General features: G+C 48.2%; 1 protein-coding gene across 4 annotated transcripts in view; it reads left to right on the forward strand.

Annotated features, from left to right (window-relative positions):
• TXNDC16 (thioredoxin domain containing 16) overlaps nt 1–20,169 on the forward strand; it is a 79,699-nt gene that overhangs the window by 30,529 nt on the left and 29,001 nt on the right. For all 4 annotated transcript variants that reach the window (XM_084630816.1, XM_084630815.1, XM_084630814.1 and 1 more), the window contains 6 exons: nt 3,478–3,634; nt 4,786–4,952; nt 6,121–6,181; nt 10,387–10,507; nt 11,361–11,507; nt 12,003–12,062. In XM_084630816.1, the coding sequence (XP_084486942.1) occupies nt 3,478–3,634; nt 4,786–4,952; nt 6,121–6,181; nt 10,387–10,507; nt 11,361–11,507; nt 12,003–12,062 (713 nt within the window). The remainder of the gene's footprint in view (nt 1–3,477; nt 3,635–4,785; nt 4,953–6,120; nt 6,182–10,386; nt 10,508–11,360; nt 11,508–12,002; nt 12,063–20,169) is intronic.

A 20,169-nucleotide genomic window follows, 5' to 3' on the forward strand; every position in this document is an offset into this window, starting at 1 on the left:
GATGTGATTAGGCCCTATGATGGTGTCCCCTGAATAGATATGTGGACACAGTCGGCAACGGGCTTTGTTGCAAGGATAGTTTCCTGGGTTAGATAGTTTCCTGGTGTGGTGTGTGGTTGCTGGTGAGTATTTGCTTCAGGTTGGGGGGCTGTCTGTAAGCAAGGAATCTAATTAGCTAACAAAGAGAAAGTTAAGAGGTGACTTGATTACAGTCTATAAGTTCCTACATAAGGAAGAAATGTTCATAATGGGCTCTTTAGTCTAGCAGACAAAGGTCTAAGATGATCCAATGGCTGGAAATTGAAGCTCGACAAATTCAGACTAGAATTTGGTGTATATTAAGGTGTATATTAATGGTGAGAGTAATTAACTACTGGAACAATTTACCAAGGGCTGTAGTAGATTTTCCATCAGTGACAATTTTTAAATCAAGATTAGATGTTTTTTCTAAAAGTTCCGTTCTAGGAATTAGTTTGGGAAGTTCTCTGGCCCGTGTGGTGCAGGAGATCAGACAACATAGTCCCAGTGGTCCCAGTCTGGCCTTGGAATCTATGAATCTATGAGCTTTTATCAGACATGTCTGCCAAAGGACATTTATGTTTACCCTTTCACCAACTAATATCTCACAAAGAAAATCATTCTGGTCAGATCCTACAGTGAGAATTGACTTTGCTAAATAGGGTAACTTTTGCTTTGCACATTGCAATAGCGTAAAACAGGGGTTCTCAAACTGGAGGTCGGGACCCCTCAGGGGGTCACGAGGTTATTAAATGGGGGTCACGAGCTGTCAGCCTCCACCTAAACCCCGCTTTGCCTCCAGCATTTATAATGGTGTTAAATATTTAAAAGGTATTTTTAATTTATAAGCTGGGGGTCGCACTCAGAGGTTTGTTATGTGAACAGGGTCACCAGTACAAAAGTTTGATAACCACTGAAAAACATGACATGGTAACGAGGAAACTTGATCAAAGATAAAGTTATCTGGCTGTCCACTAGGTGGCATGGTTGCAATTTTTTTAGAACATTGATGTAGGCTTGTAGTAGTTAAAGAAGAACATAGATTCATAGATATTAAGGTCAGAAGGGACCATTATGATCATCTAGTCTGACCTCCTGCACATCGCAGGCCACAGAATCTCACCCACCCACTCCTGCGAAAAACCTCTCACCTATATTATCAGAACAGGATCCGCAGCTGGTGTAAACCAGAGTAGCTCCATTGATCTCAGAGGCACTACACCAATTATTATCAAGTAAGCATCCAGCCCACTGAGTCCATCCTGCTGCAAGAGCAGGAACTATCATGTATTAATAGAATAATACTTATTTAGCTGTCCTATAGCACTTGTCATCAGTAGATCTTAAAGTGCTTTGCAAAGGAGGTCAATGTCATTAGCTCAATTTTACAGATGGGGAAACTGAGGAACAGCGTAGGGAAGTGACTTGCCCAAAGTCACCCAGCAGGCCAGTGGCAGAGACAGGAAAGAACCCAGGTCTCCTGAGTCCTAGTCTAATGCTCTATCTGCTAGGCAATGCTGCCTTTCTTAAACTGAAGCTACTCTTGATTTTAGTTTAAAGGTCAAGAAATTGTTCATACAGGGTTGCAAATGTAAATAATGAATCCCAAGTTGTCAGATGTAAACACCATGAGCCCAGCCCTATAAACCCTTACTCCTGTGAGTAATCTTTTCTCACATGAGGATTCCCACTGTAGCCAATAACAGAGTAGATCCCATGGCATTTTTCATTATGAGAAAGACTGAAATAGCCTTGAAGTCTGACTTCCACCACCATTGAAATCAGTGGGGCCAGCTACCCAGCTCTGGCTTCAATGGAGCGAGGCCATTTGACTCTGGTAGAGGGTAATTTGGTAATATGCATAGGTTTTTAAGACTATTTTGGCACAATACTGCATCTTAATGCTAGGATTGGTTGAATAGACCCCAGAGTCTTGAACACCCACCGGTGTTAGCTTTGGATTTGAGGGTTGTCTGTTCTTGCTAACTTTAAAATCTTGTTGCAGATTTTGGTTCTCCTTTCTCTGTTGCATCAAACACAAGCTTGTCTTCACTTTCAGGGCCCTTCATGGTCTCCGCCCACCCCAGCCCTCATCTCTTATTCTCTATCAAGCTGTTGATGCTCATCTCTGCTCAGCCCGTCATGCCAGCCTCACTCCTCCGCTTGTCAAATTTTCAAACAACCTCTTTCGTGTTTTCTGCCACGCTGCCCCACACGTTGGGAGCACTCCCTGTCATCATCCACAAAGCCATCTCCTTAGCCTCCAGATCCCTTCTCAAAACTCTCCTTTGCCATGACGCCTACAAAAACCCTGACCACCGTTAGGCTCTTGGTCTGTGTGTTGACCGGTATGTCTCATCATTGTTTCCCGGTACTCCTGTCTCCTTCAGCTGTCTCTTGTCTTACACTTAATGTCCTTGGGGCAGGGACTGTGTTTGTTCTGTGTATGTACAATGACTTGCCCAATGGGGTCCTGCTCCGTGACAGGGACTCGTAGGCACTACAGTAATTCCCACAATAATAATAATTTTGGGATGTCTTAAATACAGTAGTGAACTCTGTGACAGACTGACAATGTCCTGCCATATCCTGGACAGACCTCATGGAATTAAGATAAACTTTAATGAGTTACGGCAAACCTTATTGAATTAGGGTTAATATCTTTGGACGCCAGTGTATTAACAATGCCACTGTGTGTGTGTTATGGTGGAGTTGTATGTACCTTCTCTAGTATGAGGTGGAGGCTAGTGTAATTCCTCCGGTTATCAGCCCTGTGAAGCCACCCCCTGGAGAGGTGTGCCTATATTTGTTCAAAGTGGATCCTCCAGGGATCAATAGACAAAGAGGATTTTTGGATAAATATTCTGGTATTAAACTGGCTCAGGGCCTTCTTCCTGATCCGGCAAAGGAACAGGATGCTGGTCCCTGGAGGGCCCCACTCCTTAGGGAAAGGAAGGACTGGGCCTGTAAGCCTGAGTGCTTGTTCTGAGCGGAAGCTGTGATGAACTTGAAACCACAAGGAATTGCCCTGGGGTGGGGAGCTGAAGGACTGCTCCTGCCGGAGCCCAGATTAGGGTTGGGGTGAGCCCCGATAAGCTTATTAGCGGGCATGTAGGCTCTTTTATTGATTTTAACATGGTTTCTCTAGAACGCTTTGTACCTTGCAAATACAGCAAGCTTGGATTGGCAGTGTTGTGTGGGACCTTGTCACTGTGGCAATGATACCTCTTACCTGTTTCGGAAGGGAAAGCTAGCAGGTGTGCTTGGGCAGCCCATCTCTGCTGGGAAATACACAGGGAAGGCAGGGGACTGTGCAGTCAGAAGGGAGAGAAACTCCTGTCTCCACCCAGAAACGCCGGGGTTGGGGAGCCGGAAGCCAAGAGTGGCTGCCCTGGCTGGATCACTGAGCGGAGACGCAGGGGTATGTACCCGTCTCAGTGTATTGTTTTTCTCCTCTAGCTGTGAAGATTCTGATGCATTGTCTGCTCGTCTCTTCTTCTGCCATTGTCAGCGGGTCCCGGATCTGACCCAGCCATGCAGGAGGACTCCCATGGAGCAGTCACTGACCACGCTGAACATCCACACGTATCTCAAACTGATGGCAGAACCCCTTGTGGTATGGGTTGAAATGATACTCGCCATAATCTGCACTGCATTAAAGCACTCGAGGCTTGCCTGGAGCCCAGAGCAACTCCATGCGCAAGACCTGGGGTGAAATCTTGACCCCACTGAAGTCAATGGCAAAACTCCCATTGATTTCAGTGGGGCCTGGGTTGGATCCCTGGGTGTTAGTATGTTGGTTGGGAGCACTGTAGAGGGTATTGTACCCTCCAGGGGGACAGGGGGGAGAGAGAACTCCGGAGCCTGCCTCAGAGCTCTGCAGAGGGTGTTTGTGTCCCTGCAGACATTTCAGGGCGGATGCTCTGGTTGTGTAAATTGACTTCCATGGGTTCACACCAGCAGAGACTGCCCCCAACCTCTGTGGCTGCCAGGTGCCTGGGGCAGTATCCCCTCCGCTGAGCTAGACGTGGAGAAATGGGTCAGAACGAGACTCCCAGGGTGCACGGGACACTCTTCATTGGGGTGTACTGTGTCCTGGCACAGTCATGCAGAAGATCAGTCATGCCTGGGTCTGTCATGCAGAAGATCAGTGGTCATGTGTTAGCTGCAGCAGCTTGATGAAAAGGGGGAGGGAAAAAGAATCCAGGTCGTACTGCTCATTCCTGGTGGGATTTCTAAGCCATCGTAGGGATTAGGGTGCTGGGGGTCAATGGTCTCAGATAATAAGGTGTAGATTTTTAATAGTGAAGGTAATTAACCATTGGAGCAACTGACGTCGGGGTCTGGTGGCAATTTTAAAATCCGGATTGGATGTTTTCCTCAAAACATCTGCTCCAGTTTAACCACACCGCTTGGACTTGAAGCAGGAATCAACTGAGGGAAGACCCATGGCCTGGGTTATGCAGGAGGCTGGACTAGATGATCACAATGGTCTCTTCTGGTCTTAAAATCTATGAACATTTCAGCCTAAATTGTCACAAGATGCTCCTCCATTTAAATATCAACCCTAATGGGCGTATTCAGATGGCAACGATCCAGATTTTGGTTTTGGGGTGATTGGATCCTGTTTATTTAGGATAAACTAAGATATTATCTCATTACCTACTTCGCATAATTATCTAAAATCTAAGCTTGTTGATCACCTGTGTGTGGTCGCTAGCATAGACTGTGAAGATATTTAACCATTTAATTGTATCTCTTCTCTAGACTGAAGTTGCTGAAGATCCAGAAAAGGTTTCAACTGTCCACCTACAGCTCGGCCTGCCGCTGGTATTTATTCTCAGTCAGAAGGAGACCTATGAAGTTGATAAGAGAACTGCTGAGTTTGTTGCATGGCAGCTGCTGGGGAAAGCAGGAGTTGCCCTCTTATCAAGGTATTTAAGCTCAGTAATATTAACATCTTGTATAAGCAATCCTTCTTTTGAAGGCGACTTATATCTTTGTGTTGTATTCAGGCCAACTAACAAGTGCTACACTTTCTGTTCTGTTACACCGGTATACATTCAAAATAACTTTAGTGAAATTACACTGGACTTATACAAGAGTAAATCAGAACAGAACAGAGCCCTTGACAAGTTGTCAAGTTATTGGTCCCGGCATGCAGAACTGTTTTGCTGACTCATCTTGGCAGTCAGACCAGGCTGGCCTCATTAGCATCAGCCCAGGAGTATAAAAGAGGGGGCGTGTGGTAACACAGGAAAGAGAAATGGACAATTTGGGAAGAAGCTCAGACAAAGGATTGTGTTTTGTTCTTAAATTATGAGTAAAGGAAAACCCAGGAAGGGACAGGAGTTGTGGATGCTAACCCAGAGTATGTGCTGGACTGAACTGGGCTCTCTGCATGACAGAACTCCAAGTAGGGTCTGATTGCTGTTTGTGATACTATTATCAGTGAGCAGGCCGCTTGGAAGATCCTGTGCTTTTGCTGCCTGGTAACTCTGAACTCTAAGGCATCTCATGGCAATGTGCTTGCACTCTGTGAGGAGGGGGAACAGGGTGATGGCTGTGCACTTTGCAAAAGCCCTGTCCGCTGCCCTCTCAGAAGTTGCACTGTGGCAGCTTGTGCAGAGCCTTTCCTTCTGGGTTTGGCTTTGGTCATCCATCAGATTGCTCTCTGATGCCTGCTGGAATTACCTCCGGCGCTCCTGGCAGCCGCAGTAGCCGCTAGTCTAACTCTGCTCTCCCTGCAGCCAGCGGTAAAACTCCCTCTGACTTCAGTGGGAGCAGAGTCAGGCCAATACCACGTAAGAAACCCATGCCCTTCAAAACAGCACCGCGAGAATTCACACGCTTCTCTGCTTTACTTTGAAAGAAATATACAAGACACACTGACCTAGATCCAAGGCTATGGCTGAGCAGCTCACAGCACAGCTGAGGGGGTGGGCAAAGGTAGCCTGGTATCTCCCCCTGATTAGGGGGTCAGATGCTGACAGCACCCCTTTGCTGCTAGAGAACCACCAGTACCCATGAGTTAGGCAGTAGCCAGGGCAGACTGTTACTTTATCCATGACACCGTTTAACATCTGATTCGTATTTTGAAAGGGATTCTGTAGATCTGAACTTTCTTCTCCGGTCTAACGTGGCCCTCAAGACAGCAGAAGAGGTTAGTTGTTGTATTTATTCATGACACGATTGGTTCACGTTTAATCTGATTGCTTGAACATAGTGCAGTTCCCGGTAGAAGTTCGAGGTGTTATTTTTCATAATTGTTTTCCTCGCTATTCTTTAACAAATCGCCTTGGATGCGTAAAACTGACATTTCTTCCCTTATCGATGCGTTTAACAGCATGGGTTCATTAGCGTAGGGCTGCTCATGGCTGCTGACACTGAGCTACTGGCCAGGTCTACACTGTAAACGTACATCGGTATAAGTATGTCGCTCAGGGGTGTGAAAAATCCACCACCCTGAGCGACACGGTTCTACCGAGCTAACACCCCTGTGCAGACAGCATTATGTCGATGGGAGAGCTCCTCCTGCCCACAAAGTTACCGCCTCTCGCGGAGGTGGATTCGTTATGCCAAAGGGAGATGCTGTCCCGTCACTGTAGGAGCGTCTTCATGGAAGTGCTGCAGCATTGTAAGCGTAGACCTGCCCTCTGTGAGTTAAGAGAAAGCAAGTGTTATAACAAGGCTGTAACAAGGTGGCTCACCCCTTAAGGGCCAACCTTGGTCATAGACCGAGTCACACCTGGGCGAGACCAGGGTGGTGGCCTTATAAGGAGGATGCAGTGAAGGGGGTGGAGGGAGTTCAGGAGAGGGTGAAGACTCTGAGACACCGAGAGAGCTGCAACAGAGGAATGCAGGGGAGCAGGAGGATCGTATGGGGAAACCCCAATGGAATTTGGGCCTAGAAGCTTGGGGTGAGAAGTTTGAGCTCCAGCAAGGGACAGCTGGGAGGATGGGCTGGGAGAGGAGCCTGGAGCAGAAGCAGAGCTCTGGCTGTGAGAGGAAGCCCCAGAGCTAAGTGTGGCTTGCTGGGTGGTGATGGACTTTCTTTTGGCACCCTGAGGATTGCTAAGAACGGCTTTTGTTATTAAAGCAGCCCCAAGCAGGGGGTGTTACCCACTTGAAAGCCTGCATGTGTATGGGGCTAAACAGGACAGGGTGACTGCAGAGCGACCCCTGGCCATGAGAGGGTGCTCAGTAAACAGCCTCCCCACTACAGAGTCCCTGGCTTTAAGATGGAGCTTCATAAATGTATGAACGGGATGGTATGCCGAGGTCACCTGTGATAGCTGGGACTGGAGTCGATAATTCAGCTGAGCCCTTCCATTCCTATGTTCATGTGTGTTTTGGGGGCAAAACAGATACGGTGAAATTCACCCTGTGCAGAAAGCCAGCATGAGGCCTATGAACCATTTAAGACTCCCGAAGCCTCCAAGGATTTGAACTTCACAGAGGCCTTTGACAACGTGCCTCCCAAAAGGCTAGTAAGGAAGCTATGTTGGGGTGGCGTGAGAGGTAAAGTACCTTCGGAGGGACCTGCCCATGCTAGGGATCAGGCAGGTGGGATGCTGGATGAAGTTCAGTGTTGATAAATGCCAGGTAATGCACATTGGAATGAATACACTGAATTTCTCACGTGTGTGCAAAGCACGCAGGATTGGACCTGAATCTAACTTCATCCTTGGGTTTTCCACTTGTCAAGTGAGTGACACACACGTTCCAGCTCTGCTGTCTGAGACAATAGGACGAGCCCCTAGCTTGTTCACTGTATTTCTGCTGTAATGAATTTCCTTTTAATCCATTTTGTTGAAATTACACCAGATAAGCCTTTGCCTGCACTGGTAGGTCTTTTACATACAGAAGGTGAAAGCAGCCATCTAGCCTTATGAGCCCGTAGCCACAGAAACAAGGGAATGGAAAGGTAACAAGGGCAGAATGAGAATACATATCAATTCAGTTTGTTCTTCTGGTTTCATGTAAACACAATCCAGTTACACCCAGGATTCTGTTCTTCATCAAGGCCCTGTTTTCCTCAGAACGATAATTTGTGAGAGGTTCCCAGACAGAGGTGAAATGGTCAGGTTTGAGTGACACACAGAGCACACAGGAACCAAGGGTACGGCTGTACTGCAATAAAAGACCTGCCTCTGGCCTGGGTCAGCTGACTCGGCCTGGCAGGGCTTAGCTTCTGGGGCTATAAAATTTCAGCGTAAATGTTCAGGCTCAGGCTGGAGCCCAAACTCTGAGACCCTGCTAGGTGGGAGGGTCTCCACCGATGCCCAAATGTCTACACTGCAATTTTTAACCCAGCAGCCCGAGCCCTGTGAGCCGGCGTCGGCTGACCAGGCTCTCAGACTAGGTGCTGCAGGTGTTTAATCACAGTGTAGACAGATCCTTAATCTGCCCTTTGCCTCAGTCTCCCATCTGTACAATGGGGAGGATGTTTCCCTATCTCTCAGGGCTGTTGTGAGGATAAAATCCGTAATGATCCTGAGCTGCTCAGATGCTCTGGGCATCAAGGCCAGATAAGTACCTAGTTAGACAGCTGGGAAGTAGTGGCAGACCATGTAGAATCCAGTCCAGTAAGAGACATTTTCTGATAACAAATAGCGGTATGGAGTGAAATCCTTTGGTATAAAAGTAAAACCCATCAATGGGAGCTCATCCCAAAAGCCGACAGCAGCTCCTTGCTCAGAAAGGGCCTGATCCTGCAGTCGGACCCCTTGCCAGTGTGGGAGCCCTGCTGGAAACGAGGGGGCAGGAACAGGGCCCAGATTTGTTCAAAAGTTCATCACCGAAGAAGGATCATCCAATGGTGAAGGCGCTAACCTACAGCTCTGGGTGCAAGTCCCTGCCCTGCCACAGATTTCCTCTGTGACCATGGGCAAGTCACGTAGCCGCTCGGCGCCTGAGCTCCCCACCTGTGAAATGGGGGTAATAGGACTGCCCTGCCTCACAGGGGTGTTTTGAAGAAAAAGTAGGTTACAAGATTGTGAGGTGCCCAGGTGGTCCCTAGGTGGGGACTGTTTGATTGCCTTAGGTATGTAAAACAGAAAGCTGTCAAGATTGTAGTCATGGTTCCAATTCCTCTCAAATAGATTTCAGTCTTATTTTGATTGCAAGTTGCGATGGCAGGGGCTGTCTATTGTTTGTCTTGTACAGCACAAACACATCAATAAAAGTTAATAAGGGTATTTCGTGGTGCTGCACAAAATATCCTCTTAGCGGCAGCGTAGATGTTCATAAAGCAAAGGTCTGCTTTGCGTAACATGGTTTGTAACAGAGGAAGAAGGTGGAATCCAGGCACGAATCTAAGTTTGGGAAAGGAAAGGTTCTTGGACTTCTATCTGAATGGGAGACCTTTCTGTGCTAGAATCCTTCTCTGTGTCAGGATTATGGTTACTCCGCTGCAAACGGTAGTTAGAATTCTTATTTTCTGGGAAGACCAATAACGCATCAGCATTTCATTAACGTTCTTGATCGTCTCAGGGGACCTGCTCGTGGCCCCAGTAGCTTGTCTGAAATGGGCGACGGCATCCACTTGCAGAGCAGAGTTTCGAGTGGACGTGTTGCATAATTTGTAGACATCTGCAAAAGCAGGCGTTAGCCGCTAGGCAGCTTTTGGCGGCTCACGTGACGCTAATGTAGCCGCCTGGTGGAGGCCGGCAGCCAAGCGCGCACAGTTCTGTCGCTGGAGGGAAACCAGACGCTCTCTCCTGAGAGGTGTGGCAACAACCAGGTGTGTTTTGAGTAAGATCCACGTGAAAAAGACACTTGCTCCTGTTCTCCTTTTTTCACCAGTGCCGGTGGCTGGACCACATTAACTGCAAAACACAAGGCTGGGAACCCGCTAGATTAGTATAAATATGGGGTTTTAAAGCTACTGCTCAGAGACAGTAGGAACTGCCTGGTCCCAAGACTGAACCCTGCAGGGCAGCTCCCACTGGGGAAGGGGTGTGGGAGGGTAGTTCTGGCGGCAGCATTGTCTCCCCAGTTTGCTGCTGCGGTTCCCAGTTCTTGCCAGCTGCCCTGTGCTGACCGTAAGTGTGCCAGGGAATAGGAGAGGGGAAGAGAGGAGAGTCACCCAGCAGACACCACAGCGACCCTCTGGGCAGGAGGAGGAACTGCAGAGTCGTCTCGACTTGGATGCCTGATGTTCCAGCTGCCGAATGTGAGAGTCTGGAGCCACACGCAGCAGCCCTAGAAGTCTACTGACATGTCCAAAACCAAACCAAAAGTGGCCACATGGTGCCGTTGAGTGCCCTCTTGACTCCACTTTATATTGCAGTGACTCCAGCCATTGCAGGGCACAGGTGCACATAAATGCCCTTGTGTCCCAGCTGGTGTTTTTCTCTTCCCCAGGGTGCGCCGATCAAATACCTGGTTTTGGAAGATACTGATGAAATAATAGCCCTTGTGGAAGACAAGATAAAGGGCGAACAGATCCAGGAAGATGAGGATGAAAGTGACAATAATGACCAGGGTAACGCTGGTGTTTGGAATTCTCCTTTTCACGCTTAGTCACGTGCTCGTTAATTACTAAGGAGAGTTACTCATACAACGAGGGCCTCCTTGCTGGAGACATTCTGAAGCATATAGAAGTACTGTAGTCGCACTGGCCTATGTGATCCAAAATGGCTTGGGTGCCTTAATTTTTAAGGCTCCAACTCGAGACACCTGCTTTTCAGAGGGCGGGTGTTCATCGCTGTCAGAAAACCAGGCCTCTTTGAGGTATTTCAGGTCAGGCCCCCAAAATCCAGAGCCACTTTTGAAAATCTAGGCTGCCCTCTTTTGAGTGCCCATGGGTGCTGTGCTCAAATTCCATTTGCGTTAGAGAGCACGTGCCCGGGCAAGTCTTCCTTTAAAATACATTCCTAGAAAGTTGCTCATGTGAATGGGATTCCTAGATAAAAGTGTTCTGTACTCCAGGGGTCACATCCTCAGCTGGCATAACTCTGCATCATTCCAGTCACTTCGGTGAAGCTCAGAGTTCCTAGCAGAACGGTGCTAAAGAGTATATCAGTAGCAAGCCCTGACTGCTGCTTATTACACTGATCAGAACAGTCTCCCGTCTTATTCCCCATCTGCCTGTCCTATCCACTTCTTGTCTCTCATCTCTCTTAACTCTTTGGGCCGTGGACTGTCTTTGTTGTATGTATGTACAGCATCTAGCGGAATGGGGCCCTGATCTTGACTGACGCCTCTAGGTGCTACTGGAATATATATCTGCATCCTAATAAATTGCTTGGTTTCTTCGGTCTTTTCAAACCCTGGCAAATGCTGAGTTCCTGCTGCATCTGTCTGCTCCTGTTTATGTGTACGTTGATTTGCTGTAGAAATTCAAGATGATCAGGTGATGGAAGCGGTTTACAGAGACAGGAAGCGAGAACTCCCTTTGGAACTCATCCGTACCCTGACAGAAGAAACTTTTAGTGCTGCTCTGACGGAGACCGCCCACGTGGTGGTGCTATTCTACGCCAGTTGTGAGTACAATACACATATCCATAGCACCGTGGGTGCACATTTCTTGTATAGTTTAGTATATTGTTACAGTCCCTGTATTTATTTTGTTCTTTCTATTTAAATAATAGCTGAAAAGATGCCAGTGGGAGGCTCCAGGTGTCCTCACGCACCCTGAACAATACAATTAAATCGACTTCTGTAATAGATTAATACTGAACAGAGACAAGCTTTTTGTTTTTGAAGGTCTCTATATCAAATACTTAGGTATTTCTTTTGCAGTGACATATAAATTCAGTGTAATTCTACCTTCCGCATAGCAAGCCTAGTGCCAGAACAATTCACCACGTTAAATTGGAAAGCTACCATCGCTGTCTATAGTGATGGCAAAGCTTGAGACACTGAAGACGCATGATATATGGAGAGTAACCCATCCTGTCGACCATGAGTGACCCCGCTGCCGACAGACAGGCCGTGTGTGATGTACCGCTGTTGACAGTGTCTCTTGTATGTTGCAGGGGAAGCGGTGTCCCTGGCGATGTTGCAATCGTATGTAGAGGTGGCCATTGCATTAAAAGGTACAGTGCCAAAGCTCCATTGCATGGTTAAAAAGCAGGCGGTGTTCATACCCTGTACCATGTCCTCCTTTTACAAGAGAGGAAGTTTAACTGATGTGTATATATATAGGCACCGATTCCGTGGGTGCTCCGGGGCTGGAGCACCCATGGAGAAAAAAAAAGAGTGGGTGCCGAGCACCCACCAGCAGCCTCCCATATCAGCTCCTCCCCCTCCCCACAGCACCTCCCACCCGCTAGTGGGCCCAGCCGATCAGCACCTCCCGCTCCCTCCCAGCGCCTCCCACCCACTGCAATCAGCAGGTCTGCAGCGTGCAGGATGCGTTGGGAGGGAGGAGGAGGAGCGAGAATGGGGCGTGCTCAGGGGAGGGGTGGAATGGGGTGAGAAGTGGTGGGAAGAGGCGGGTGGGGGTGGGCCTTGGGGGAAGGGGTGGAGTGGGGGCAGGGCCTGGGGCAGAGCGGGGGTCAAGCACCCCCGGCACGTTACAAAGTTGGTGCCTCTGTGTATATATACTGTGGGTGAATCCTGGCCAAACTCCCATTGAGTGCTATGGGGAGAGGATTTCATCCAATATATATACACGCACATACAGACACCCGCGGGCTGCTCTAATTTCTGCAGGCTTGTAATAGCTCCTGAGAGTACATCTACACTGCAATAAAAGACCTGGCCCGGGTCAGCTGATTCAGGCTTGCAGGTCTCGGGCCGTGGTGGTATAAAATTGCAGTGTAGACATTTGGGCTTGGTCTGGAGCCTGGGCTCAGAGACTCCGTGAGGGGGGAGGATCTCAGAGCCTGGGCTCTCCCCCGAACCTGAACGTCTACACTGCAATTTTATAGTCCCACGAGCCTAATTCAGTGGACCCGGGCTCTGAGACTCGGTGCCATGGGTTTTTTATTGCCGTGGGGATAAAACTCCATCGGGGCCGTTCTATGGTGAGGATCACTGGAGCTCAGCATTATCCAGCCCTGCCCCCAGAATGCCCCCTCCTGTTCCTGATACGCCCTCCCTGTACTGGGAGAGCATCCCCGGAGGGACTAGCATAGAGCCAGGCTGGAGGGAATCCCCCGCTGCTGACCCAGGGAGGTGTTAAGTCCTTTTGTGCCACTCTGACCACGTATTAAAAGGGACCTTCACAGGACTGAGGATCTGGCCCATAGAGTCAAATTCTGTTTTCCGTTACATTGGGTGTAAATCCATTGACTGCACTGGGGTTATTCCGGACCAGTGTAAACAAGAGCAGAAATGGGTTGCAAGTGGGCATGAATGTGGACAAGTCCAGTCTGAAATATAAAGAGCAGCAGGTGTCAAAATACGGTCGTAAGAGCAAGGAACGTGCTAACATCAGGGACAACTCTTATTCGGTATTTGCATTATAGACGCTCTGAGCCCCACCCAGGGATCAGGGCTCGGTGTGGTACAGACGTGTAACAAAACGACAGTTCCTGGGCCAAGGAGCACGAGGCTTGTGTGTGAGTTGCTTGTAATGCGAGGGATAAACGAATAACACCTTGGAAACAAGAACGAGAGCCATTTACCTACTCCACTACATGGGGAAAGTCACCCTTAGGCACTAACAGTCGGTAGCTACAGTAAAGGAGCAGTTACAGCAAGCATGAGGACAGTGGCAGAAGGTGAAATAACTCTTGGACACAAAGAGGCAAGAACCTGCCATAGCAGGATGCCCGTGTGACACTCCCAGGGGTACCCAGGCTTGGGAGTTACCTCACCACTACCCGCCCTTAGTGTGAAGCAATCTTGTCTTCACTTGCTGTGGGTCAGCTCCCTGAAAACACCAGCCTCTGGCACAAGCACTGCCTTCCAGGCCTCTGCAAGCTTCGCTCTCCCTGGACAGGAAGCAATAGGTACATCCCTACAGCTGAGTCCTCAGAGCCTCCCCTGCAGTGTCCAGCCCCTTCTCCATGGGACACTCACAGAATCACCAGGCCTGCTGTTGCCAAAGGAACAGTACACACCAGCTTGTCAGATTCACCTCTTGCCCAGCACTTTGTTCAACACCACAGCACTGAGATATATTTCCAGTGAAAACAAGAACGGGTTTCCTGTCAAAGAGTAGAGATTCAAATAATAGTGGGTCTGAATATTGGAAACCAGTGGTTACATATAATACAAAATCATAACACGCTTTCTAGAGACTAAACTTAACAAACAAGTCACTCTCTTGTCTAAAGAAGTTTCTCGCACCCAAAGTTCTCTCCAGTGGTTTCAGCCAAGCCTGAACTTGTGATGTAAACCTCCGGATAGGGTTCACTCCCCTTAACTCTTCCTGTTAGATTTTGTTTTCCCTCTGATGTCCTCTCAGTCCTTCATTTGCTTTCAGCTCAGACTCGTGGTAGGTGACTCGTGAAGGAGAGAGTGCTCAATTGACATGTAAACAATAGATGATACAGACTTTAAGGTCTTATTTTCAGTGTCTAGACACATAACTCCATACACAGTATCTGTACATACATTTCACGATACTAATGACCAGCGTGACACTGGCTCTCGTTTGAGAACTCATGCGACATTCTTTGGTGAACCCAAATGTACATACCAGAATCAGGAGATTCCTGTAAGCCCCTTGACAGCTGGCAGTACGAGATTCTTGGGTCATAGTCCCCAAATCAAGGAATGTAAAATGATGGTGCCCTTGGGGGATGGACACTGTCCTAATTACCTGTAAAGCCTCATAGAATCATAGCAATGTAGAGCTGGAAGGGACCTCAAGAAGTCATCAGGTCCAGCCCCCTGCACGGTGGCAGGGCCAAGTAAACCAAGACCATGCCTGACAGCTGTTTGTCCAACTTGTTTTTAAAATCTGCCAATGATGGGGATTTCATGACCACCCTTGGAAGCCTATTCCAGAGCTTAACGACCCTGACAGTTAGAAATTTTTTCCTAATATCTAACCTAGATCTCTCTTGCTGCAGATTAAGCCCATGACTTCTTGTCCTACCTTCAGTGGACAAGAAGAACAGTTGATCACCTCTTATAACAGCCCTTAACATATTGGAAGACTGTTATCAGGTTCCCCCTCAGTCGTTTTTTCTTAAAAAAACAGGGCCTGTTTAGTCTTAGCCTTTCTTGACAGCTCAGGTTTTCTAAACCTTTGATCATTTTTGTTGCTCTCCTCTGGGCTCTTTCCAGTTAGTCCACATCTTTCCTAAATTGTGGTAACCAGAACTGGACACAGTCCTCCAGCTGAGCCCTCACCAATTCTGAGTAGAGTGGGACAATTCCCTCCTGTGTCTTACAAACAATAGTCCTGTTATTACACCCCCAGAATCATATTAGCCTTTTTTGTAGCTGCATCCTGCATATTCAGTTTGTGGTCCACTGTAACCCCAAGATCCTTTTCAGCAGTATTTCTGCCTAGCCAGTTATTCCCCATTTTGTAGCTGTGTATTTGATTTTTCCTTCCTAAGTGAAGTACTTTGCACTTGTCGTTATTGAATTTCATCTTGTTGAATTTAGACCAATTCTCCAATTGTCAAGGTCATTTTGAATTTTAAACCTGTCCTCCAAAGTGCTTGCAACCCCTCCCAGCTTGGTGTCATCTGCAAATTTCATAAACAGACTCTCTACTCTGTTATCCAAGTCATTAATGAAAATATTGAATAATACCAGACCCAGGACAGACCTCTGGGAGGGCTTATCTAATGGAGTCCTGTAATTTGACAGCAAGCCATTGATAACTACTCTTTGAGTATGGTCTTTCCACCGATTGTGCACCCACCTTATAAAAATTTGATTTAGACCACATTTCCCTAGTTTGCTTATGAGAATGTCATGCAGAACTGTGTCAAAAGCCTTACTAAAATCAAGGTCTACTGCTTCCCCCCTTTCCACTAGGTCAGTAATCCTATCAAAGAAGGAAATAAGGCTGGTTTGGCATGATTTGTTGTTGACAAACTCATGGTGTCTATTCCGTATAACCCTATTATCCTCCAGATGCTTACAAATTGATTGTTTAATAATTACTATCTTTCCAGGTATTGAAATTAGGCTCACTGGTCTATAATTTCCGAGGTCCTCCTTGTTCCCCTTTTTAAAGATAGGTACTATGTTTGCCCTTTTCCAGTCTTCAGGGCTTTCTCCCATCTTCAGGAGTTCTCAAAGATAATTGCTAATGGTTCTGAGATCGCTTCAGCTAGTTCCCCAAGTATCCTAGGATGAATTTCATCAAGCCCTGCTGACTTGTATACATCTAACTTATCGAAATATTTTTTAACCTGTTCTTCCCTGTTTTGGCTTGCATGCCTTCCCCAATTGTTAATATTAATTTGTGTTGAGTATCTGGTCATTAATCTTTTTAGTGAAGACTGAAGCAAAATAGACATTAAGCACCTCAGCTTTCCTGATGTCCTCAGTTGTTATCTCTCCTTCCCTGCTAAGTAGAGGACCTACACTTTCCTTCCTCTTTCTCTTGCTCCTAATGTATGTCAATCACCTCTTCTTACTGCTTTTTATGTCTCTTGCCAGGTGTAACTCATGTACATCTATGGCACTACATAAATTATACACAGCAATAACAATGATGAGGGTTATCTTAAAAGACAATACACGCATATCATCAGGTGATCTGTGAGTAGAGAAGGATGGGTGGAATTGATCCTTAGAGGAAGTCTGCACTACTTTCTGAGTCACATGGGCTCAGTATCCCTCATTCCCCTTTGGAAAATAACCTGTCACTGCTGTTGCTGGTGATTCTCCTGGCTCACACCTGTTGCTGGCAGCAGTGATCTGCCATGACTGGGGTTTCTTGCTTTGGTCACCTTCTGCCCAGAGTGTCCAACGTACAGTAAGCAGATGTCCTAGCAAGCCTGAACCACAGCAGTGCTGTGCAGAGCCTTGACAAGGAACAGAGTGTGGGGCTTGTGGACAAGAACCCAGGAGAGGGAGCTCTGGAGATATAATTTGTGATTTGCTTTGGTTTGATACTGTTCAACACTTCTGGCCTTTTAAACCCCATGAAGGGAATCTGGCCAGAAGCTTTGCTAGCTGCTGCTGTTTGGTTAAATAAAGTCCTGAAAATAAACAGGAAATCTCAGAGAGGGTTGCTGCTGTTGTTGTTATAACAATATTTTTTTACTTAACCGGTGAACTTCCCTCCAGCTGTTCAGACCCTGCTGCTGTCATGCTTACTACATGGGTTTGCAACAGCAATCCTTGCTCTGGGGGAAGGTGGGTGAAGTCCTGGCCCCTCTAAAGTCAATGGCAAAACTCCCATTGACTTCAGTGAGGCCAAGATTTCACCACATGTGTGGTAACACGTCTCCACTGGGAGTCATTACATCTTCTACCTCCTCACCAGTGGCACCATATTGAGCGAGGAAGGAAGCTGTCCGGCTCCTCCATGCCATAGCGTGATCTGGTCCGGTCTGAGAGGGCAACTCCATTATCCTGCAGCTAGTTGTGGGCATGTCAGAAAGAGCCTGTGGGATCCTTAGGTAGAAATAAAAAAAAGGAAGGGAAGGCAGCAGGCATTTGTGAGTGTGGCTGTTATGAAACGAGGCTCCGACCAAGCATCTGTCTGATCCTCTTAATGGGAGCCAACAGCGTCCCTGGTGGGAAACCTAATTAAAATGAAAACAAGAGCTGAGCTCGAGTGTTCAGGTATGTCACAAGTGTCAGATCAAGGCTCTCCTTGCTCCCCCCTTACTCCCTTCTCCCCATGCCACAGGCCTGTCCAAATACATGTCTGTTCCATTGGAACCTTGCTGACCAGAGTGAAGGAAGGTTGCGGCTGTGCTGAGAAAGGAAGATAATGAGTAGAGCTGCTTGGACATTTTTCCTTGAAAAGGTTTTTTGATGAAAAATGCCCTTTTTACGCAAATCAGAACACTCAACTCTTTCTTCTGCCCCTGCCCCCTTGAAACAAAGTGTTTCGATAGTGCTGAAACGTCCTTTTTTTGACACTTTCGGAACAGGACATTTTGATTTTTTTCGCCTTTTGAAATGAAATTAATTGGTTTTCAGTACATTAAAAAAGTTTTAAAAGTTCAAAATTGGAATGAAATCCTTCAGTTTTATCAAAATGTTTGTCGACCCCAAAACCACTTTTTCCCTTGGAATTTCATTTCCTGGAAAATGTTGACACTTTTTGGTTACGTCCCGTTTTGGAACAGAAAACATTTCAAGATTATGGAATTTCCCCATGAAACACAAAAACCCAGTTCCCGTTGAGATCTGATAATTAGCAACAGGAAATGGAGCTGTCTGTGAATGATCTTGTGACCACTAGGTGGCGCCAAACAATTGAAGATCAATAACAGCATCTCATGCCATTAAACCAGTGGGAAATGGAGGAAACAGGATGCCACGGGTGGATTTCTCTTCCTGGGGTGGGGGTTTGCCTGGTAAGTTACCTAGAATCACAACACTGGGAGGGTAAAGTGTGGCAAGCAGGGCATGGGCTTAAATCTGCCATCTCTGGGTATTGGGTCTAGCCAAGGCAGGGAGTTAGTGGGACAAAAGGGAGCAGGGTGCTCTGGCTTTCCAAAAGAGAACTGAATCCTTGTGGTGTGTGTCACGTCTCTGGGCAAAGCAGCCACAGGGTTGTGTCAGGTGTGGTGTGAGATCCTTCCTCTTCCCTGAAGGATCGGTGATCTTGAGCTAAGGGGGAGACTGGAGGCCAGTGTCTTCAGGCTGGAATTTTCTGATGAGCCAATACGTTATCCAGGGAAAGTATGCTGTCCCGCAGGGCACTGAAATGATGTGCGCACGCTCCCAGGTGCCCTTACAATGAGCAGTACAGCAATCCGAAAGGCTGGCATTGCCCTGTGCGGGAAGGACCCTATGGCGACCTCAGGCCAGGCGAGAGAGCCAGGAAAAGTGTGAGATAAGCTCTTCCCCCTCCAAACAATGGTGGAGAATCCTTCCTAAAAGTTGGCGAGCCCTTTGCCCCCCCTTATGGCCCCGCCCCACCCCTTCCGCCTGTGGCCTCTTCCACCTGAGGCCCTACCATGGCCAAGCCAGAGTGAGCAGGGAGCCATGGACCCTTCACCTGGCCTGGGGGGGGGAGAGAAGGACAAGAGCAGCCCCCTGCCCATGTCCCTGCCCCACGGACTCCGCCCAAGGCAGGGGGAGGGCTTGTGACTCCCCACAGCTGCCCACTATGGCTCTCCCTGACCCAGCTGTGGCCAGGGGATGGGGCCTCAGAGCTGCGCAGCCCGAACATGGTAAGAGCTGCGTGGCCGGGCAGCTGTGGGGATCCGCGAACCCTCCACCTGCCCTGGGGGGGGGGCCTGGGGAGCGGGGACATGGGCTGGGAGTTGCTCTTGCCCCCACCTCAGGCAGGCGGAGGGTCGCGGTACCCCATGCTGCCTGGCCTCCCGGGCTGGGCTCCAGCTGCCGGCCTGGCCTGGGGGGCAGGGCCTCGGGAGGAAGAGGAGGAGCAGGGGCGGGGAGGCCCGTGGCAGAAAGTGGGAGGGCCATGGCCCCCTGACCCTCCCAGTTCCAGCACCCTTGCCTCCAAAGCTGGCCATGTTCTCTGCTCTGGCTCCGTCCCCTCCACGGCCTGTTACAAAAGCCGGATGATACTATTGCATGGTTTATCCCGGGCAAGGAGTGGCACTGACTGTCTCCAGCGTGGTCTAGGGCTTGGAGAGAGACTCTCCCTGAGTTGCTGGCTAAGGATCTGTGAATCAGGTTAGTCCTCTGTGGATGGCGGCTCTGCCAGCCACGGCTGGCTTTGAAGGTTGTCAGTTTGGATCCGGTCCCAAGTCTTGAGGCTGTGCCCTGGGCCGTATTCTCTGTGGAGTTTTCACACAGGGAAATTCTTCCTTCCTCTCTGGAGACCTCGGCCATTATAGTTTTATGGAGGCGAGCGCTCCCCTTAACAATCTGACCTTGTTCATAACTACCTGGAGTGGGGGGAGGGGGGTCATATTCTAATCACTCCTCACCTCTGGCCCTGGACTCTTTCACCCTTTGTCTGTTTGGGTCCGGGGTTTTGTGGCCATTTGGATAATTAGCTCTCTGTTGGCTCAGTAGGTTGGTTTTTTCACCTCCATTTTGGAGCATTAGAAGTTAGGTTTGAGGATGATGGGGATTCAAGCCCATTGCTGCTTAAGCATTGCGTGACTTCATCTTTTGATGCCAAAA

The sequence above is a fragment of the Lepidochelys olivacea genome (genome assembly GCF_965140295.1).
Source record: "Lepidochelys olivacea isolate rLepOli2 genome assembly, chromosome: 6".
NCBI classification, from domain to species: domain Eukaryota; kingdom Metazoa; phylum Chordata; order Testudines; family Cheloniidae; genus Lepidochelys; species Lepidochelys olivacea.